This window comes from Pogona vitticeps, chromosome 6 (genome assembly GCF_051106095.1).
Source record: "Pogona vitticeps strain Pit_001003342236 chromosome 6, PviZW2.1, whole genome shotgun sequence".
NCBI lineage: Eukaryota > Metazoa > Chordata > Lepidosauria > Squamata > Agamidae > Pogona > Pogona vitticeps.
The window spans coordinates 75263824-75287556 of record NC_135788.1 but is presented as its reverse complement, the minus strand read 5'-3'; the positions used below and the strand labels follow the sequence as shown (position 1 = coordinate 75287556).

The window sequence follows — 23733 nt, the reverse complement described above, 5'->3', positions numbered from 1 at the left end:
TTTTCCATCAATTTGACAATTAAGAAGGGGAAAATGTTGTGACCTTAGTCAAGGAGGCTGGTGCTAGCTGCCTTAGAATTATAAAGGGGACAGATTTGAGGCCATTGTTGAGCTTCAGTATAGACCACAGCTATACCACAGGACTCTGTACCTCACATGGAAATGTAACAACTTTGTCACTGTTTCCAGTAGCAGAAGGATTTCTCCTTGTATTGTTTTGCTCTATCCTTTTGCATTAGAATTAGTCTTTTATCCTTTTTGTAGAAATGCTTTCTATTGTATACTTTACTATTGCTTTCCTTTTTTCCTGTTCTTTTAATAATGCTTTGGAGCCTTTCTTCTTCTTCTTCTTCACAGGGATGTCATTACCTTGAATCCAAAAGAACCCCCTTGCCTGTGGCAAGATACTGATCCACAGCATTCTGATTTCTTTCCTGCTTTCAGAGACCTCGACATTGCTCATCTGTACCGAGATCTAAACAGCAGCGTCAGCAGCCACACTTCTTGTGGTCATTTGTTCTGCAAAGCCAGGTTCTTCTTTAGTGATTTTGTCGCCCCCCCCTTTCCCCCTGTATTTGTTAATTTTTTTAATGTGTGCCTGTCTGGGCTTGTTTCGTTCCTCTGGCACATCGTTTATTTTGTTCCAGGATTAACTCTACGACACATTTCTGCGCCAGAGCCAGGAAGTCTTCAATTAACATAGAAATATTAACGTTTTATAAGAATAGCTATAGAAACCGAGCTCTAGTAGAGTACTGTAGATGTGAAAATATTTTTTTTCGCATGGATTTTCAATAGACGCAGTTCTTAAACATGTGGTAACGACACTACAGTTTGGAATCAAACCCGCGAAGGTCTGCTCTTCTCCTCGACTGTTTGGACATGTCCATAGTCCTTGAGATGTAAATCTTTTAAAAATATAAAGCTACTTTCCAAGTTTGCAGCTGCATATATCAATTGGGTTTATAGCTTTGTGGGTTTTTTTCGGGGGGGGGGTAAGTCAGTGCCCTCTTTCGTCTGCCTTTCTGGTGATGTGCAAATGGTTTGTGCTAACTAAATAGCGAGGTCTTGAAGTAATTATGTTCTATGCTGGGACCTGGGTGACTCCGAAAGACTCTGACACGGACCTCGACCATTTTCTTGCTCCCCCTTCTCTTTCGGACCTCGTCCGTTACGTCACTTCCTCTCCTTTGCGGCTTGCAGAAAAGCTTGTCTCGCTCTTCCTCATTGGCACGCTAACTGCCTGTCTCAATCTTCCTGATTGGTCGATTCATTTGGTCTGGGGGGGGCTGGTAAGTTACGTAATTGTCCCGGATGTACTTGTTCTTGGTCGGTGACGGCGAAGGAGGCGGTGTTTCGTTTCTCGGCAGGTCTGGCGTCAACTCGGGAACCGTCTTCTTGTTTTTTTTGTTGTGCGTGTGTGGAGATAGGCCGAAAGCTTTAAACTCTCCTTAGTCGTCCTTAAGAAGTTCTCTCGCCTCGCTTAAAAAGAAATTAGAGCCCAAGGAGGTCAGTAATATCGAAGTGTGTTTCGTTAAAGGCGCACGAAGCCTGAATAATGTCTGTTCAAGGGTGTTTGGGCATCGACCCATGCTTTATGATACAAAATCCTAGGGGGAAATCCGGGGAGAAAATGCAAATAATAAAAAAAAGACTAACTGCTGTATTTTAATCTGGTCGTTCGTCGACAAGTCTTCCTCCTCAGATATAAAATTAAATTATTGGCGTTAGTATTTGAGGTGCCACCACATTTTTGTCTTTATTTTTTTCCCTTTTGTTTTTAGCCTGTTTATTTATTTATTTATTAGATTTTTACCCCGCCCCTCTAGACAATGTCTACTGGGGCAGCTTACATAGATAAAAGCACATCAATATAACAAAAATAAGATCACAAAAAAAAAATACAATTATAACAATTCCAAGTGACCAAGATGGCATGACTTAAAAAGAAAAAAAATAGAAATCACTTAATTGACTGGAGGGAAGGCCTGCTTGAATAAGCAAGCTTTTAATTAGCTTTTGAAGACTCCCAGTCGAATTTCGGTAGGGAGAGTGTGCCACAGCCGAGGGGCCACAGCCGAGAAGGCCCGGTTTCTTGTTTTTCCCTTCTGGGCCTCCCTTGCCGTCAGGCCCCTCAGCCGTCCCTGCTGACTATATCAGGTGATTCAGGTAGATCTGGGTGGAAGAAGATGGTCTGCCAAATACGTGGGGGAAAGGCTCATTCCTCATGTTTACATTGCGAGACGCTGTGCGCAAACTCGGGGCTTCTTGTCTCTGGCTCTTTATTATTTCTAGGGATTAAATGCTGGTATTAAAAAGATGCATTGGCCAGCATGCCTGAAATTAAGACCTTTCATTATTAGGGCTAACATGGGATCCTGTTTTAACTGTTTCTGCCCCCTAATTCCTGCTTACATTCAGGTGTGCTGCTGTAGTAGTCTTGAGATGCTTTTCTTACACCTTAAATTTGCAGGTTGGCTTGACTTTGGTTCCATCCCACTATTTCCTGTCTTGCAGTTTTTACTTTTAAAGTGACAAAATATCCTCAGTTACTGAATAGTTTCCTCTTTTGCTGACCCTTATTTTGGAAATTACCTTCCACAGTTCTGCTCCTAGTTTCTTCATAGTTTTAATTCCCTCTCAAATCCCAAATTTTCTATGAAACATTTAGCATGTCTTTGAGAATATATTTAGCATGTCTGTTTTGTTTTCATTTTGCATGCAAAAAAGCCTTGAAATATAGCCTTTTTTGTATATGTTTACTCTATTAGGATTCTTTTTCTGTCCATATTCTGAGCCTATTATTTGGAACAAGATTTAGATAAGGTCATCAGATGAGAGAACTATGTATGCTTGTTACTTTGCAAAGTGTATATTACTGTTTGTATAAATTGAATATATTAAAGATTTTGATCTTTTAAAATTATAATTAACAGGCTTAAACACAATAACAGCTGTTCGAAACATCCTTTTGTTAAGTGTGCTGGGCACCTGATCAAAAAATGAGCACTCAAATTAGACGAGGAGAACCCAGCCCAGAATCTGGGGGAAATTCTAAGGCAGCAGCTGAAGGATCGGCAACTGAAGTGAGTCTCTTTCCTATTAGTTTTTTTAGTATTATTCTTATAGCACAGTCATATCTTTAGATAATTTATTTCATGTGTGCAGTAAGACTGGTCCTGAATTACAAAGCCTTTATTAATAAAATACATGATTTAAAATGTAGAAATCATACAGTTAATTAATTATAAACTAAAATGTTGGAAGTGTTTGTATTGGTAGTGTCTGCTACAAGAGAAGTTGAGCAAGTCATACTGACATCAGCAAAACCAAAAGGTCTTTGTTGGTTCATTAGAATTTGTTGAGGTAATTCATTGGAAACATGGGGATAAACAGGTACATGAAAATGGTGTGATTGCACAAAGCAGTCTCTGTCAGTAGCTTCACTGCTGTCATAACTGACCAGCTGAAGTTTCCAATTTGTTTTCATTTTAGTATTTCAGATGAGAGGTTATCGGGGCTTGGATAATTATAACTAGGCTGTCTTTGTGTCCATGAAGTTGTAGTTTATGTAGTGGCTCTGGCCCTTCCTAGAGGGGAGAATTCAGAAGGTAGTGCTGGGGGACTCCTGTTGGACATCCTGGCCATTAACATCCCTTGGGGTTGTGTTTTGTTCCCTTTGCTATTTCACATCTACATGAAACTTCTGAGAGAGGTAATCTGGAGTTTTAGAATTCACTTTCATGTGGATAACACACAACTCTGTCTCAACTTTTCATAAAAATCTCAAGGAAATTTTTTTTGGTTCTAGATCATTGTCCAGTATCAGTAATGAGTTGGATGAGGATGAATAAACTGAAACTTAATCCAGACAAGACAGAGGTGCTCCTGGTCATTTGAAAGACAGATCAAGGACTAGGGATTCAGCCTGTACTGGATGGGGTTACACTCTCTCTGAAAACATGGGTGCACAGTTTGGGTGTTCTCCTGGATTCATTTCTGAGCCTTTTGGTGGTGGCCAGGGGTTCCTTTGCACAGTTTAGGATGCCAGCTGTGCCCATTCCTGGAGAGGACTGACCTGGCCACAGTGACACATGCTTTAGTGACATCCTGGTTGGATTACTGTAAAACGTACTATATGGACCTGCCATTAGAAAGTGCTCAGAAACTTCAGCAGGTCCAAAATTCTGACTGCTGATCCATTTCTAGGCACAATTCGAAGTGCTGGTTTTAATTTATAAAATCCCAAACAGCTTGGGTCCAAGCTACCGTATTTTTCCATGTATAGAACGACACTTCTTCCTTACATAATTAGACAAAAAAATGAGGGTCGTTTTATACACAGAGTACAACCTCTTTTGCGAAGCCACGGGGCTTAGCAAAAAGGAAGGAAAGGCTTCCTTTGGGTAAAGCAGCATTGAAAGGGCTGCACAATCACAGCCCTTTGATCCTGAAGCCCTTTCATCGCTGCTTTACCCAAAGGGAGCCTTCCCGTCCTTTTGCTAAGCTCCGTGGCTTTGCAAAATGAAGGGAAAAGCAGGGATCAAATTTTCTAATTTGGGGTTAGAAAAGGGGAAGTCGTCTTATACATTGAGTCATCTTATAAATGGAAAAATACGGTATCTCAAAAGCTGTATTTCCCTTCATGAGCCTGCTTGGATGTTGAGATCATCAGGGAAGGGCTTGCTCTCAGTTCCACCACCTTCACAGGTGCATTTGGTGGGGAAAGGAGACAGCCTGCTCAGTTACTGCTTTGGAATTCCCTCCCACAGGAGGCCAGGCTGGCCCAATCTTTGCTCTGCTCCCACAAGCAGACAAAGACATTTCTCTTCAGGCAAACTTTTTCTTAGTGACTGGCTATCTAGGAGACAATAAACAGGATGCTTTATATTTTGTTGCTTCCAAATCTGTTTTGTTAATGTTTTGATAGCATTTTGAAATACAATGTTAATTTTTAAATATTTGAATAATTACCATTTTTATCTTTTAATATTGTATTTTAATTGTGTAAGCCACCTTGGGCCCTTTTTTAGGAGAAAGGGAATGTGAAAATATTGTAATCAATGCAAATTAGTCTTTATTCCTTTGGAATGAATTCCGTTTGTACCCTGCCCTTATACATAGGTGCTCAGGGTGGCTATATATATCAGCCAAAAAAGATGAAAAGGTTTTTGTGACACTTGGAATATTTGTTCCTCCAGTGGCAATGTTTGATCTGTTATTTGCTACCCTATGCTCCCAATGTGAATATAATGCTTTAAGGAAGTGCACCCTGAAATCCAGAGCAACTTGCTGTCTGAAAATGTTTGTGTGTGGTAAATGTCTTAATAACAAAATAAAAATTCTTATTTTTACAAGGACATTAAATGAATGTATAAGTGGAACTATTTCTGAATTTGCTTCAGCTTTGTAAGATTCCATGTTTGAGTGCTCCGGCACTCCAGACACACTTTGCTGGAATAAGGCATAAAAAGGTAGTCTTTTGGTTGCTGACAATTGAAATTGGATGTGCTATCTGTAATGACTAAAAAAATTAAGAATACTGCATATTGTTTTGGATGATGGATGTATTGGGCTCTGATTTAGATACCAGTTGCACTACGCTCTGGGTTAGGAGTGAAAATACGAGAGAAAAATAAAACTTAAATCTGGTGTGGGCAGTCTAGCATCTGTTCTTGGATTGAAATGCTTACACTGAACATTTAGACAGCTCTGTAGACAATGGCTTGGGACTTGAATTAACTGCTTTAAAACACTTTGAATTACACCATGGAGCCATATTGAACTCCAAAACTGAACGGTTATAAAGTCTTCACTGTTCACATGTCAGTGGCTGTAAATTTATACTATTTTGTAAACGGTATAAACAAGCAATTTTCTGTAGAACAATTGAATACTGTAATTTAAACAGAGTTAATGCTACAGTGGTACCTCGACTTACAGACGTCCCTACTTATGAAAATTCCAAGTTATGGAAAGCTCTGGCCGCAAAATTTTTCTTCGACTTGCGGCTGGAGCTTCCACTTACGAAAGGAAAAAGGCAGGGGGAAAGGGTGGGAAATTTTAATTTACTAACTGTTGGTGGCTAAGAGGTTGCTTCTTTATAGCTCTTTCGCCCAAACGGTTAGGGAAAGGGATGCGCTGGGGGTGGCCCAGAGCCGGGAGGCTTGACCCTCCTGGGTTTTCTGGCGGGTGGTGGAGACAGCGGTCGCCCAGTGCTGGGAGGCTTGAGCTGTCCGGAGTGCTTCGGCTGCTTGCCTCCCACTCGATCCTTGCCGCCCTCCGCCATTTTAATTGCCTGCCATGGGCCCACAGGGTGGCGGGGAGCAAGTGGGAGGCGAGTCAGGAGATGAACGGCTGAAGCACCCCGGCCAGCTCAAGCCTCCGGGCGGTGGAGCCAGGGCCGGGAAGAAGCAGTGGAGGAAAGGTGCTGCTTTTAACTTTTTACTGTTTTGCGTGGCTTTTGCAGGGTAGGATTGGGCTGGTAGGGTTATGTTTACGCTTATTTTTAGATTTGTTTTGTTTTTTTGCAGGCCCAGAGGCTTGCAGTATTTTATTTTTATTTATTTTTTTTTGGGGGGGGGCAAGTAATTTTTCTTTGGCCGGAATGGATTAATCCATTTTCATTGCATTCCTATGGGAAATGGTGCTTCGATTTATGGAAATTTTGACCTACGTCCGCTGTTCCAATACAGATTAATTCCATAAGTTGAGGCACCACTGTATTGCTGAAAAATAAACAGAAGTTTAAAGAAAGAACAAGGAAAAATCCGCATGGTCCTGAAAACCACACCAGCCACATGAATTCTTCGCGTCTGACTAATTTGGCACAATTGACTGCTTCTACCTGGTGAATGTGCTAAAAGCTGCTGGGTCTTTGTGTTGTCTTTCCCCACCCCCACATTTAAAAAGAAACTTTACGTATCAAGCAGCAATGTGAGGGGAGGACAATCACAGGGTAATTGGCAAGTTTTTGGTCTCAAGAGTCAGAGTGTAAAGATTCCAAGCCTTCCTGCAGAGACAGTACAGGCTCAGCCTCACAAGAAGACCTGACCATTTCACAGATATGTAACATCCGTTTTTGGATATTTTTTCTGCACCATCCATGAAGGAGCTGTGCTTTAGCTGAGGAATTCGATTTCATCCATGAGAACTTGCTATTTAGTTTTTTAATGTTCCAATGAAAGTTATCATTCTCTTCTGCGTTTGCAGAATTATAAAGAAATACTCTTGATGATGATTTTCACATCATCCTTTCTGGTGCTTCCCAGTCCAGACCCCTGGGATATTTTGGATTATATTTCAAATGATCCAAAACGTGTGAGTGAAATATATGAAATAGTTGATTATCCAATGGGATGCTTGTGGCAGTTTTTGAGCTGAACAAGATCTAATCCCCAGAGACCTGATGCTGAATGCTGCTTATTGCTACATAGACTAATATATGATCATTTTTCCCCAGCCAAATTTTATCTTTGAAAAATCAAAGCAATATACAGCAAGTGCTGAAATGTGGGAAAGTGGTTTAGAACTCTTAAGGTGACAAAGTTGTCAAGTTCCTATTTTACAACAAAAAAAATGACTTTGGGAGATTGAAAGGTTCTTTATGAGTACAACAGTTTAACGGACTGCTGATCTCTTATTATCAGATGAGAAACATTTGTTTTTGCAACATACTGTACCTGAGCAGATATCCTGATATTACAAAGAAAGTTTGGCATTGCTGTTGGATCCCCAACTTTTCTTCAGTTTCTTATAACATTTTATTCTGCAGTAATAGCAGTTGTATGGTTATAGACCAGTGTTCAGTTACATAATTTGAAACTTAGAGACAGATAGGTACTGCTTTTGGGCAGGTGCTAAGTCAAAGTGATTTTTTCCCCACCTTTCCATTTCCACTTTATGAACATCTTGAATGTTTAAAATGTGGTCGTAGATAAAGTTGTTTTAAAGCACTCTGTTTGCTCTGGAGGCTTTGCCTTTATAGAGAAAGTTACCAACTGATTATCACTGTCACATCTGCTGTATACCAAATGTGAAGATATTTGGTGCATCTGTTAAGTGCCTGTTTTCCTTCTCTTTGTTATTCAGTCTCTATTTAGCCCTTATATCAGTGTTGCAAGAATGAAAATAATTTGGAGTCTAGCCTTAACATTTTAGAGTTTCCCCATGTACCTTGGTTCAGTAGCGGACAGCTCCTATGATAGAAGCAAGGCTCCTGGGATAAATTCTGTTCATACAGCAATTCTGATTGTACTTCATAGGACAAAGAACAATTCAACTTTTTGGTTCAATATAAGTTGTAATCACTAGGTAGCTATCTTGCCAAAATGAAATTACTGGAATATAATTTTGAGAAATTATTTCAAGGTCTGGATTTCAAATTTCTGCACCTTTTGTTCACATGCTTTCTTCCTTATATGTGATATGGCTGCATTGATGCACATGCAGAGTGAAGATTGTCAGTCAAGCATCCAGGAGTCCTAATTATACCTAGTCGGCAGAATGCTCAGAAAAACTGGATCTTCAGAAGAACATCCCAGAACTATTCCTATAATTTACGGGAAACAGACAAGTATTTGCCTCCTTTTGATAGTGGAGATGTGATAATGAATAACAAGAATGGCATTTTCTGCACATTTGGCATTTTATATATCTCTAGAACAGAGCAGTGTTTACTGCTACTGAGTTATCAAAATACAAGTATAATTTTTAAATATTCTTGTGGCTGAAGACTGGACATGGAAGATGGCAAATAGGAAAAATAGGATTTGTGATAGCAGAAGTGTTGATCTACTGCATTTGACTGCATCACACCACCAGCGATGTTTCCAGCAGTAAAAAGGTTTCAGCAAAGTATGGATGTGACATCTGTGTTCCAGACCATTGGAAGTTGCTGAGGCATACGAAGGATGCTCTTAAAGAAGACACTTCTTAGTGGGCATATTTATGGAATCAAGAGCAGAGCTATTTGTTACATACAGCACTGATGTTACCTGTCTGTCATGGGTTTGGAGGGAAAGTTCCATCCTATGGGGAGTGGAAGGCGGGACATCAGGAGGAGGGGCTGTACTGTATATAAATGTGAAGCCTGTGTGGTGAAGGAGACGCTGGGATGTGACGAAGCAGCAGCTGGGAAGAAGAAGCTGGTGTGGGAGTCTGTGTGTCAGACAGGGTACTACTGTGTGTCAGAGTACCAACCTGATAGGTTCAGGTGTCTGTTGGTTAGCCAGAACTGATAGGTTCAGGGTCTGTGCTTTAAGTTAAGTGTTCTGTGTGAACCAAACTGTATGCATGTATGAATGAGACTAAGCCACGTTACTATATCTTATTCACCTGATTATTTTATTTTCCCTGTGTGTGTTTTAAATAAACCTTATTTTTTTATTTGTTGAAAATCCATCCCTGGTCTGTGTGACTTCTTAAAGGGAATGGTTGGTGGCAGCTTAGTGTAACATGTGGCAGATCCCAGTAGGTCTGGGTTTGTCACATTGATTGGTGTCCAGCGTGTGGGATACGACTGGTCCAGTTGTCCAGTGGTCCAGCAAAGCCTTGGCAAGTGTGCCCAGAGCAAGGGGGGTCTAGTCAGGGACAATCTGAGAGCACGTAGGTAATCTTCTAGGTGTACCTCACGGGGGGGTGCACTAGTAGAAGAACGTGTAACCTCAGATTGGGGACTAGATTAGGGAGCTCTGAGGCAGCCTGTTTTGGCGGGAAAAAGCTGAGGCAAAACTGTGAAATAGCAGTGAGCTAGCTTGTCTGCTGAGAGGCCCAGCAGAGGGGGGTAGACTCTAGCTCGCAACTGTTGCAAGTAGTGCTGAAGGACAGCAGCAATCTATAGAGAAAGCTGGTTCTGAGGCAAAAGAAAAAAAAAAGTGGTCGCTTTATTTTGAGGCTTGACTTTTGAAAGCAGCCTGTTCTGGGGGGGGGGATTATGCCCTTGACTCGAAGCCAAATGGCAGAAATGGGTGAAGTGAAAGACCCCCAGGTAGACCAAGGTTCTGAGGATGAATTTGGCTCAGTGCAAGGTGACAGCACAGGAGAGCAGAACCCAGAACTCAGAAAATTGCTCCTAGCCCAACAGCATGAACTGAGGATGAGGCAATTTGAAATGGAGGAAAGGGAAAGAGAAGAAAGATTAGAGAGAGAAAAAAGGCAATTTGAAATAGAGAGATTGGAAAGAGAAGAAAGATTAGAGAGAGAGAAAATTGCTCTGGAAAAAGAAAGGATGGCGTTTGAATTAAGGAAATTGGAAATGATGAACCAGAACAATAATAACATTAGGGATTCTGAGGGAGGCCAATTGTCTAAGGCTGACCTGAAGAAATTCCCTGTGTACCACAAGGGAGATTGTCCTGAGGTGTTCTTTTCCTTAGTGGAAAGAGCGTTTGTGGACTTCTCAGTGAGGGAAACTGAGAAGATGACCATCATGCGATCTTTAATCAGTGGTAGCCTGGCTGAGGTTTATGCCGAGATGCCTGAGGAACTGATGAAAGATTTTGCAGAGTTTAAAAAACTGGTGTTTGCAAGACATGGGATAAATGCGGAACAGCTGAGGCAAAGATTCAGGTCCCTCACAAAGAAACCAGAGCAGACTTTTACCCAAGTGGGGGCTCAATTGGTGAGGCTGCTAGAGAAATGGCTATCTCAGGAGGGGACAGAGACCTTTCAGCAGCTCAAAGACTTGATAGCGCTGGAACAGTTCTATTCAGTCCTGCATGGGGAACTGAAATTCCAGGTGAGGGAAAGGAAACCAAAATCTGTGGCAGAAGCAGCCGAGATCGCAGATTTTATTTCCCAAATAAGAAAGCCCTTGGGTGAGGGGAAAGCGATGGGAAAACCTAAAGAACCCTACAGCAAGTACTCTCAGGGACCAGGGAAAAGCCAGCAAGGGGGAGGGGCCCATGGTGAAGGGAAGCCCTCAGACATGAAACCAAGACCTCAGATTTTGGAGGGAAAACCAAAGCAAGATGAGAAAGACTCAAAATACACCAGAAAATGTTATTTCTGTCAGGGAAAGGGCCATCTAATCTCAGAGTGTGAGAAATTAAAGCAGCTAAAAGGAATTGTGCCTCAGGATTCGAGTGGAACCAAGCCAAAAGCTGTGTTCTGTGTCCAGAAAGAGCAAGGCTCATTGTCACTGAGGGAGCCTGTTGCCATAGCTACTCAATCTGGAACAGCTACATCTGCTGATCAGGCTGAGGAAAGTGGTCCTCTTGTAGAGGTCAGGCGCTGCCTACTGGTGAGAACGGATTCTCAGTTGTTTGAGACAGCAGGGGTGGACGTAGGAATACTTGGCCATCAGTATCGGGGGCTGCGGGACACTTGTTCTCAGGTGACCCTGTGCCGTCCAGATATTATTCCTAGGGAATATCTAATCCCAAATGAGAGCATGAAGGTGGCAGGGATTGAGGGGCAGGTAATCTCACTGCCAGTCGCGGAGGTACCTGTCAACTTTCAAGGCTGGAGGGGAGTTTGGCGGCTAGCGATTTCATCGACTCTGCCAGCAGCCGTGCTCGTGGGAAATGACCTGGCTGAACATGTGAAACGGGTGCTAGTGATTACACGTTCACAAGCCACCACGGGGACAGTTCAGGGGGGTAATGATGAGCCAGAGACGGAAGCAGGTGGGGGGAGTTCAGAAGCTGTGGTGGAAACCTTAACCACAGACAGCAGATTTGGACAAGAGCAAAAGGCAGACGCCACTCTCCAAAAGTGTTTTGAACAGGTGACTGACGCCCAGCTAACACCTGAAACCCCAGTGAGATTTCTGGAGAAAAAGGGGATTTTATATAGAGAGACCCTGAGGAATATCTCAAAAGGGGGAGATGGGATCAGAAGTCAGCTAGTGGTGCCTGAAAAGTATCGCCCCATGATCTTACAAAGGGGGCACTCTGACATGTTTGCTGCACACTTAGGGGTGAACAAAACACAGCAGAGAATCACACAGAATTTTTACTGGCCTGACATAGGGAAGCAGATCAGGGAGTTCTGTAAACAATGTGATGTGTGTCAAAGGCAGGGGAATAGCCGCGACAGGACCAAAGCAAAGTTGTGCCCTTTGCCTGTGATTGACACTCCGTTCAAATGCATAGGGGTGGATATTGTGGGACCTTTGCCCAAGGCCACAAAGAGGGGGAACAGGTTCATTCTCACCATTGTGGACCATGCCACGAGGTACCCTGAAGCCATACCCTTGACTAACATTGAAACTAACACAGTGGCAGATGCCTTGGTGGGGTATATGTCCAGGATGGGATTTGCCTCAGAAATAATCACAGATTTGGGCGCATCGTTCACATCAAAGCTCATGAAACGCTTATGGCAAATCTGTGGAATTAAGCACAAGGAAACCACTGCCTATCATCCTGAAAGTAATGGGTTAACTGAGAAGTTCAATGGGACTCTAATGCGCATGATTAGGGCTTACTTGGCAGAGAATCCAAACAATTGGGACCAGAAGCTGCAATCCCTTTTGTTTGCTTATCGATCAGTGCCACAAGCCAGTACCGGGTTCAGTCCATTTGAACTTTTATTTGGGAGAAGGGTGAAAGGGCCCCTTGATTTGATCAAACAAAATTGGGAGCAGATCACCCAGGATGACCCACAAGACGTTGTGACATACATAGACACCTTGATGAATGACCTAAAGAGGAATCTAGAGCTGGCAGCAGAAAACCTGCAAGCTCAGAAGGTCAGACAGAAAGCTTGGGATGACCAGGAAGGCAGGGAGAGGCACTTTGACCCAGGGGAGGAAGTGCTTTGGCCTAGGCCTTGCAAAGAGAGCAAACTGCAGCTGGGTAGCCCAGAAGTAAAGTGCTTGGGTCACATAGTAGGGGGAGGAGTGATAAAACCCCTGGAGGCCAAGGTGGAGGCTGTTCGTGGTTGGCCCAGACCCAACACCAAGAGAAAAGTCGAATCATTTCTTGGGTTGGTGGGCTACTACAGAAAGTTCATCCCGAGGTTTAGCGAGATTGCGGCTCCGCTGACCGATCTGACGAGGAAGAAGACTGATGACAGCATCCCGTGGACCAGCGACTGTGAGGCGGCGTTCCAGAGGTTGAAGGAGGCGCTCGTCCAGTATCCAGTGCTGCGTGCTCCAGACTTCGACCGGGAGTTCATCATCTACACCGATGCGTCTAACAGCGGGGTAGGAGCAGTTCTGTGCCAGGAGGATGAGAATGGTGACCAGCATCCAGTGTCCTACCTGAGTAGGAAACTTCAAAAAGGTGAGAGACATTTGGCAACCGTGGAGAAGGAGTGTTTGGCCATAGTCTACGCGATCCAGAAGGCCAAGCCTTACATCTGGGGAAGACATTTTGTTCTGTGTACTGACCATTCACCATTGCAATGGTTAAAGACAATGAAAACCCACAATAGCAAACTTATGAGGTGGGCTTTAAATCTACAGGACTATGACTTTGAAGTGAAGGTGGTCAGAGGGTCAGTGAACTGTGTTGCTGACGCCTTGTCAAGAAGACCTGAAGAATGAAGACGGCGAAAGAAACATGGACTATGTATATATATTGATGACAAAAAGTTAAATGTACCTGTTTTTTTAACTTGGTTTGTATGAATAAAGGTAAATTGATGTAATGTATATGGTAAATGTTTAAATGCCTAATTGCTATGGTTAACTTAGAATGTAAGTATAAGTAAGTATGATATGGTATGTATAACTGTTGTTGTGTGTTTTATCCAGGTTGTTTTTTGGGAAAAAGCACCTTAGCTTTCCCCCTACAAAACAACTTATAAAGAGGGGAGGTAACATCAGTGCTGTATGTATGGATGTGACATCTGTGTTCCAGACCATTGGAAGTTGCTGAGGCATACGAAGGATGCTCTTAAAGAAGACACTTCTTAGTGGGCATATTTATGGAATCAAGAGCAGAGCTATTTGCCACTGAGCCAGCCAAGTTTGCTGACCAATCTTTCTTGCAAAAATTTATATCACGTGAATTGGCATGTGAATCTTCACTGTGGTACCGTTAATGTTGCCTTTATTGAGGCATTTGCATGTTTTATCCTGAGTCTTCTCTGTTCTAAAGTTGTCCTCTTAGTCAGTACCAACAATCTTGATTTTTATATATATATATATAAAAAGATAGTTACAGATAAATTATAAAAATAAAGTACCCAGTGATATTCTTTAACAGATTCAGCAAGGTCTTTATGGCAAGAGAGGAGTGAATAACTTAATCTGAATAAATTGTCGTACAGACTTTGAAAAACAGATCAGATAAATACTGTTTGCTTGAACAAATACGAAGTATGCCCTGCTTCCTGATAGACAAATTCTTTTGAAAACCTTTAAAATAAAGAAGATAAGAAGCATGTGATGATAAAATCAGAAATGGTAACAATTTGTATGCCTTGTCTGTCCCAACGTAGAAATAAGAAGTGGTGGTAGTATTGTTTCACCTTCTCTATCAGTGAGGCTGAAAACCTCTTGGCATAGCTGCGCCACCAGCAGGGAGGATTTTTGGGAAGGAAAGATTTCCCCTTCGTTGCATGGCTTTTCTCATCCTTTTCATAATATGAAAACTGTGAGACCTGCAGAATAGGAGGAGGAAATCTTGCATTACCAAAAGTCTCCCCCATTGGTAGTGTAATTCAGCTGTACTGATTTCCATAGTCCATCCATAGTTGTTTGAAAGCAAATGTGTGTATGTGTGTTGTATTCTAAATCTTTTAATCTTAATAATCATTTCAGAGCTTGTCAAAAAAGCTTAATTTCTGTAGGTTGCTGGTTTTCTTGGTTTTAATTCAGATTTTGGTTGAATATTAGGAAAAACTTTTATAGTAGTATATTAATGAAACCAATAACCTTGGGAAGTAGTGAGTACTGGAGGTATTCAAAAGAAAATTTGACAATAATCTGTCAGATATACTTTGTTTTGGGTTCTTGCATTGAACAGGAGATTGAACTGGATAGCCTTATAGGCCCCATCCAACTCTATTATTCTATGATTCTATAATCTACTGAACTTAATAATGATAAAAATCCTGCTAATTGATGCCTGTGGGATAGTACAAAATGCATGAATCTCACAGTGAATTGTCACAAGTTAAGAAGTCAATGTAGCCACTTGCCATTGCGCAACAAGTTTTGTGACAACACTCAACAGTGAATGCTTACAATGACTTCTTAATTTGTGGCAATTTCCTGCCAAGACTAATGCATTTGTTGGGTCATAGGATATTGGCTAATATTTCTCTGTATCAGTTTTTTTTGGAACTAGATAATATTAATATTCTAGTGTGACATTAAAATGAACCAGGAAAAAGCCCTTCCCTTTTCACTTTTTGAGCCACTGATGGCATCCATCAGTGTCAGAAATTGACTTACTGCATAGTAAAAGTCATTCCCTAGTCACAAAGAAAAAAATAATAATTTCATATCTTAAATGCTTAATATTATTATCTCTTAAAATATATATCTTTTAAAATATTTTCACAGGCAAAAGCTAAAAATGTGTGCCCAGGAAGAAGTTAAATGCTTTAACACTGAAGGATATGGCACAGTTAAAAGTGACAGACTTACGCACACAACTCCAACTCTCATTGTTGTTACTTTTTGGTTGTCAGCTAGTTATTTCTTAAAAGCTTCCAGAAACTTCCTGATTATCCTGAACATTCAAAAAGTATCACTAAGTCTTTTTGGGATTGTTTTAATCAAGGTTCCATAAGATAGAATGTATGCCTATGTTTTGAAAAAGAGCGAGGGAGAGAGGCCAAGATTTTTGTGAGGTTCAAATGCAATTTCTATTTCATGCCTAGCATCTTTTCCATAGTCTGAAGATTTCACAACTTCTTCTTCTGCTTCACTTTCTCCTCCAGATTTGTCTTGTTGCTTAAATTTCAGCTACTGACGTCATATTTCCTATAGAAATGTCAACAAAGTGGATTACCATGGAGACTTCAACGAATGGCTCAAAATCTTGATTTTTGGGGAGGGTCTAGCTCCTAGGACTGTAGGAGCTGAAACTGAGCAAAAATCAAGATTTTGTGTAAGCCATCCCTAAAATTTATCTCCCCACATCACTTAGAAGAATCTGTTACCATGAACATACAGTGCTAGTATTGAAGTTATCTCTGAGGTATTCCTTGGAATCAGAATCCTCTCCCCATTACTCTGTAGCTTTTGCAGAAAATAATGAAGGCAGTACTTTTTCCTTTTCCAATAAAAGTTGACCTTCAATTTAATTTGTCTGCAGATGCTATGATCAAGGTAATGTTTTCTCTTTCTAAAGAGAAATGGTTAGTTCGCTAATGATTCTCTCTTTATTTTGTTTTGGAAACATGTGCACCTTTATTTAGAGAGAGAGAAGCCTGGAGGCAAAACGTAAGTGCAGAACTTTTTCATTTTCCATATCTTTTTTAGGAATTGTTAAATTTAAACTTTTAGCTAATCTTTCTAGCATCTCAACATTAAAAATATTTCTACCCTTTGAATTGTGATAACTTTGTTATACAGTGGGCATATGTATGAGCACATCATAAAACAGACAAACTGAATGTGTGCCTTAAGAATTGAAATGATTTTTTTGTCAGTAGAGTTAAATTAGAGAACATAAGGTACCATCAAATGATGGAAATATTTTGGAGGAATTATGGTAACAGTGGGACTTGGGACACTTTTCTCTCCTTTATGACATTTTTCCTTGGTTTCCATACTTTAGATGTTTCTCCATTGACCACAATAAGCATTCTGGCTGGAATATTGGAGTGCATAGAACAAATGAGGGTTGAGGCAAGGTTAAACAGTGCTACTTTCCTCCAAAATGTTCCTTTTGTCATGGGTTTCAGAAATTGGGCAACAGTACAGTGGCTGAAAAATGTCTTGTTTGAGTTTTAAATCATAAGCAAATACAATGGGTTTAAGTGTCCAAGTATATGTGCACAGTTCTGAGGATAGACTAGAAACTGTGTGGGAACAATAGGAAGTACTACTGCATGGTGGCAGCTCTGAATGAGTATTAGTGTCACAAGAGGTATTCAGAATGTTTATTAGCCTCATGAATTAAAAGGGCTTTTGAGCATCATATCTTGTAGTGCTATGACACGTTTTATTTTAAGATGAAGGTTCGGCAGAATACACCATCTGTATTTTGCTGAATCTGGAATGAGAAGGGGGTAATATATCTAGCACCCATTTTAAGTGACATCTTGATAAAGCTTTACTCTAAAATCAAACTCAGTTTAACTTTTTTATAAAATACCTTGAAATATAAAACTAGTCTCACAACATTAGAAAGCACAAATACAAATATAATGTAAGAAGAACATACAGTATGTAGTGCCAAGCATTCACAACAAACTTCCCAAGTTAGAGTGCCTGTCTGGAGTTTTTTTGGACCTGTGTGTGTGTCTTTGTGTGTACATGTCTTTATCTTCTTTGTGGTACAGAAATGTATCCTGTAAGCAACTTTCTATTTGATGTCCTTCACCTTTTAATATTCCTTGAAATATCTGTTGTGATATTTTGTGTTCTACAATGCAGAGTTTCAATCTTTATAATCCAGCTCTTTCTTTGAACTTCTTTGGTCCATGCCTGATTGGTTAGCATCATTTATAACTTGTTTAATGTTGACTGTGACTCCTTGATGTAATGAGATTTCACCCTATTTCAAAACATATTTCCGCCTTCACTTCTGAAGTTAAGGAGTCAACCTCCAAGCCTCCTATGCTTCATCTAATATGTTTTGCTGAATCGCATTCAGCCTTACTGCCAAACAACAGCCTCTTAATTCAGCGGCTGGCACTTTTGGCTCACTTGATTAACTTCTAAGTCAAAAATGGTTAGATATTAAATCATCTGTGACATCCTTTTGATATATTGTGAACTCATTAGTATTGTAATAGACTTTTCATATGAGAAGCTTACATTAGTTAAGAAGAAAGCAGCTAAAATATGTCCAACTTTCCTACAACTCCATATATGGAAAATGTGACAATGTTAACTGACACAAGTGTGGAAATTGTTCCCATGGTATCCAGTCTTTTTGGCCCATGGTAAGATTTGGAAATGTGAGAAGTTGTGAACTCATAAATGCCATAGAGTAACTGTCTTATCACAGAACAGCTTTTGGAGGTGGTCTAGTCCCAAAGGCCTGGGAAGTTCTTCAAGAAAATAGATATATGGCAGAGGGGGCATTAAATTCTGATTTAAATTGGTGATTCCCACAGAGCGTTATAGCACACTTGCCGCATAAAAGGTAAACTGGTTATGGTGTGAGAAACACACTCATTTGTCCCCATGCAAGCAAGGCATGTACTGGTTCAAACCCCCCCCCAAAAAAAAACCCTGCCAAAATGCTGTTCCTGGTCCCTTTGAGGACAGTTTTTGTTGACAGACTCAGCTTTATGGAAACCAAATCACCAATTTCCAGCTTCCTAATCTTCTTTGGTTTCTTTCCTTGAAAGGCTTCTAGGTCAAGCACAGCAAGTATTGATTTTGCAAGAGTTGCTTAGTCTGTAGGTTGTCCCCACAAGGGAGTAAGAGCAAACTAAACTAGATACTTTGAGGAGAAATAAATTAAAGTTCACATTGGAATAAGGGTCCTTGGTGGGTATCAGGAAAAAATGTTCTAGTTTATATGAGGCCCTTATTCTTTATTGAGAGGAAAAAAATACTCTGTTACGGGCAAAGTTTGAATCTCAGTCAGTGATTTTACAATCCAGTAAACAAGTGGAAAGCAAGAACACCTGCCTCTGTGTGGGCTAGTAATGTCTGAGAGTCCAAAAAGCAAGAAAAATGATTCAAAATGCTTGTAAAGATCTGTCCATTTGGTACATATAATGATTGTATGAATACTATACTGCCACACAAATTTAAGCTGCAACAGTATGACAAAGGTATCTAGTTCCAAGTAGGGTAAAATGTTGTGAAGAACACAGAAAACGAGAATACATTGACCTTAAGAGCTTTATTGTGGAGGGCAAACTTGATTTGGTTTCAGATATTCTGTTGAGTATTAATGTGCAAATATAATATTTATCATGATGTCTTCTAGGTGCTCCAGTGCTACATGAAGAACCAGTATCGGGTAAGAATAGCAATAAATACTGAATCAATGGCAGGGTTTCTAAAAATTCTAAGGAAAGATATATAGGACCTCCCTCTGTAGAATCACTATATGTTTGATTATTTTGTTGAGAACAGACGGAAGTCAGCATCTGAATCAGTAGCTTCACTTACCACTTACTCATGGCCATCTTATCTGTTGGAGACAATGCTTGGCCAAACACACCTTGAATGAGATTACAACAGCGGTCCCCAACCTTTTCCCAACCATGGACTGGTTAGGGGGTGGGGTCAGTGTGCATGGGGGCGTGGCACGCTTGTGCGGGGACATGATATGCAGGGGGTGCACTCACGGGGGGCATGGTGTGCAGGGGGTGCAGGGGCGTGGTGCGCTTGCATGCATAATAATAATAATAATAATAATAATAATAATAATAATAATAATAATAATAATAATAATAATAATAATAATAAATTTATTGTCATTGTAAGTATATACACAGTATACCCATACAACAAAATTCACAGACACTCAGAGACCAGACACATGCACACACATAAAATTCCCCAAACACTCCCCACCCACTAAAAGTCCCCCACTAAAAATACAAACATCTACACCGCAGGCCAAGTAACACAGTCCAACTAACTATTCACTACTGGTGGTCCTTAAGCTCATTATTAATTGCAATTGTAGCTCTGGGATAAAAACTATTCAGAAAACGTGTGGTCCGAGTCTTAATTGTTCTATATCGTCTGCTAGACGGTAACAGTTCAAAAAAGTTATAAGCAGGATGGGAAGAGTCTCTCAGGATGCTGTGTGACTTCCTTAGACAGCGGGATGTGAAGATGTCATCCAGGGTTGGTAGCTGGGGCCTGATGATATTCTGGGCAATTTTAATGGTTCTCTGTAGAGCTTTTTTGTCCGCTACAGAGCTGCTCCCAAACCATGCCAGAATGCCATAGGTTAGGACACTCTCAATGGTGCTACGATAGTAGGACAGAAGTAAATGCTGAGATAAATTTAACTTGATGAGCATTCTCAGGAAATACAGCCTCTTCTGTGCCTTCTTCATTAGCATGTTGGCATTTATAGTCCATGAGGGGTCCTCTGAGATGTAAGTACCCAGAAATTTAAAACTACCAACTCTCTCCACTTCCTCACCGTTTATGTACAGTGGTAAATAAATAAATGCACGGGCATTTGCTCGCAGGGGGGGGGGGACAGGAGATCTGTGTCTGTGATTGTATGTGTTCTTTTGTTCATTTTTGTAGGGAGGAAATGTGACAAATACTATTTAAGTATTTCTCATATATAATGCAAATTTGTTTTTTCTTAGTAAGGACACCATTTTCCAAACATGTAAAATGCCTGAAAGACTTCATGAAGGATCCAAAAAGGGAAGAACCTCTCGTAGGTAAGCTTTCTCAGTTCAATCAATGTCTTTTTTTTCTTGATCATTCCTATATTCAAATAACACTTTAAATTAGGGTTTGGCATCATATAGCTCATGGACTGTGTGCCCCTTCCAAAGGCATTTTGGTAGCCACTTGGAGGTCCTTTTTTGTGACAAATGACCTATTTCTGCTCCTGGAACATTTTGCCCCCTCAAAGCCTCTTCATCCCATAAAGGGTTCTGGGGATGACCAAAACCCATCCAGCCATTAATAATAATTGATAATAATGATTATTAATAATTAATGATTATGATGTATTGTCAAATTGATTCTTAATATGATGACACTTCCCAGGGTTTTCTAGGTCTAAAATACTGTTTTTTCTTTCTGGGTACACCCTGAGGCTATGCAGTTTGCCCAAGGCTGCACAGTGGGGAATTGAGTTTCCTACCTCTGGCTCCAGAGCCATATACCTACGTGTCTTCACTTCTTTTAAAATGTTGAAAATGGCTATTTTTCTGCCCAGTGCAGTCTGGGAGAGGAGGGCCAAAATTTGGTCCGAAAGTCCCTGAGTTTCCCCATGCATGCTTTCAATCAATCACTTGCTCATTGGTTTGAAGTTTTATACTTGATTGAAGCTTTATATTGTTTGTCTTGTGGAAAAGTGAACTCAGTGATGGAATTTCCCCTGTGATCATCTCAGTGAGGCTTGACCCTTTTTTTATCAAGGTGGGAATGGGGATATACCTCGCCCTCCCAAGTTTTTTTAAAAATTACATATAGTATCTTTTCTTCTATAAGACCTCATTATTATCAGGTTACTTGTGAGTTGCCTATAGTGGCAGCTTATTGCATTAAGGTAAATTTCTTACTAAGTTTACCTGTTAGTTATCGTTCTTCCTGCAGAATTTCCATTCCAGTCCTATCTTCCTTTGCCAAGATGTTGTCAAATTACCTGGATATCCAGAGGAGGAATTATCTTAGTTTGTCATGGCTCTCTGTCGGTGTTACATTTTAATAGATGTGACAGATAAGCTTTGTGGATGCACATTGGAGTACAACTTAACAATACTGCTAACACTTCTATAGCAGCACACATCAACCTCATTTCTGTTGCATGCGTACTATGTCTGTTGTGCAGAGATCATCACTGTAAAAAAACAGTGCAAGTGGGTTCAGAATTCCTCATGATCCATGATAGAGACTTGCCCCACCTTTGCTGCTAATGAGAAACTCTTCTTGTGTTCATTTGGAGAAGACTTTTCTGCCCCCTTACCTTTTTGAAATGCCACTGGATAGGCTCTGTAGCCTCTCTACTCTTCCCTCTTACCTTCTGTGGGTACAGCCTGCCTCCATTTATCCCTCCCTCTCTCTCTCCCACTCCCTCTCCCATGGAATGAGTACTTGCCTTCCTTAGTCTGCCTGCTCATTTCACATCAGGTCCTTTTCTCTAAATTCAACGAGAAGCAAGCTTAATTTAAATTTAAAATAAAGTAAAATTTCTCTCTTGCTCTCTCCCTCGTCCTGCTTATCCTCCATCTCAAAATTGTGAGAGGAGAGTGGAGTGCCACCCTGCTTCTCAGAGAACATTCCTTCCACCCAGCCTGAATACTTTATTACGATCAACAGATCAGATGTGAATAACACAGAACAACCGCACAAGAATAAACAGAATCAGTACAACTATAGTATACACTATGTGCAGGAGACTCTTAGGGGAACAAAATCCGTAAATAAATCTTAGGAGTATACCCCTACCCCCAGTTCATACATATTCATATATGGGTACATACATGTATATATCTACAGGATTAAGACACCATTTCTCGCCTGCAGACTAGTGCCGCTGCACAGAAGCTGGCCACTTTAATCGTTACTGATGGACATTGTTCTGCCAGCAGATAGCATGTATAGTACTCATAATCTCTACCGGGGATGCATTGCAAAATTGGATGAATAAAAGTATAACGGATACCAGTATAGAAGGAACAATACAACAGAACATGGCCACCCAGCCTTCTTTCTCCTTCTCTGTGATGTACTTGCTGGTGTTTGGTCTCAGCTTCCTCCTCCATCCAGTTCTGGCTTCCTTCTCAGTCCCATTTCCCTCCACCTTGGCTTGTTTCAAATGGGGAGATTATGTCTTATTTAGCCTACACCAGGGTCCTGGATTAGTATTAAATTTAATTTGTTACAATGTATCAGACTTAAATCGAGTGCTAGCCCCAACTAGAGTTAGACCCATTGAAGTCAGAGGAACTGAGGAACTGATGTGGTGAATAGCAAGTCACATTTATTTCAATATGTCTGCTGTAGCTGGGACTAACGTTGGATTAGCCCATGACTGCTATAAAAGCCAGTGTTTCTCCACATTAAAATAATCTCTGCACACATAAATGAGTGTGCCTAGGAGAAGCATCCTATTCTTCTTTATGAAAGGCAGTGCTACGTGGAGAAATGTTCATCCAGTGTGAATCTTGAACTACATTTTGAGATGGTACCACCTCAGTAAAAACTAGACGTTTATTTTGCTAGGATGCAGAGAGGAAACCTGCTTTGTGCTTGGGCTTCCCAGCTCTTTTTTGTTTACAGTGAAATAAGTGCATGCGGGACAGCATCATAATCCATATAATTGTGAACAAATATTTGTGCCACACTTTTCTTTCCAGGGAGTAAGACCGAAGAATAAAATTCAAGATAACCACTAATGCAATTATATCTCCTAACATTGACTGGCCTCTTTAAGTATGTAGAGAAGAGTAATCACATCATTGCTTAAACAAAGAAACATCTATCTTCATTACTGTTTCTGTCTTTATTACTGTGTTTATAGGTTTGGAATATATACTTGAAATCCGGTCTAAAGGGAAAAAACTCCCTTTTTATGAATGCGAGCTATGCCAGTTTAATATGGAGTTGGTGCCGATGATAGAACATGTCACTGGTCAAAAACACAGGAAAAAATATCTTGTAAGTTGTTTCTTTTAATGAAATGTTTCTAAGTGGTACATCAGAAAGAATGACGTTGAAGTTCTCCTATCTTGGCAGAATTTTATCTCTGGCTTTGTGTTCTTGCAACATGAGTGTGCGAGATTTATTCCCCTAGCTGATGCCATATTGCTTTCTTTGAAATCTCATCATTGTCCGTTTGTGAGGTGAAAATCAGAGTACGCAAACAATTTTCCCCAGTCACGGTCAAATACATTCACACACCTCTATCTCATTATGTAGGTCAGCTAAGGAGAGAGGAATACTTTAATCCCCATGGCAATGTAATTACCAGGATTTGTTTTGTGTCCTTGTTCAGT

The 23733-nt window shown here is 40.6% G+C and overlaps 1 protein-coding gene across 3 annotated transcripts in view; it reads left to right on the top strand.

Moving 5' to 3' along the window:
• Positions 1-1285: 1285 nt before the first annotated feature.
• The window catches only part of LOC110085764 (uncharacterized), a 50986-nt gene continuing 28538 nt past the window's right edge, over positions 1286-23733 (top strand). The window contains exons 1-6 of one of the 3 annotated variants that reach the window (XM_073003896.2): positions 1286-1509; positions 2937-3086; positions 16321-16345; positions 19017-19049; positions 20368-20445; positions 23259-23395. In XM_073003896.2, coding sequence (XP_072859997.2) covers positions 3003-3086; positions 16321-16345; positions 19017-19049; positions 20368-20445; positions 23259-23395 — 357 coding nt within the window. In that variant the 5' untranslated portion in view covers positions 1286-1509; positions 2937-3002. The remainder of the gene's footprint in view (positions 1510-2936; positions 3087-16320; positions 16346-19016; positions 19050-20367; positions 20446-23258; positions 23396-23733) is intronic. The other 2 variants (XM_078377602.1, XM_078377603.1) reach the window with 2 other exon arrangements.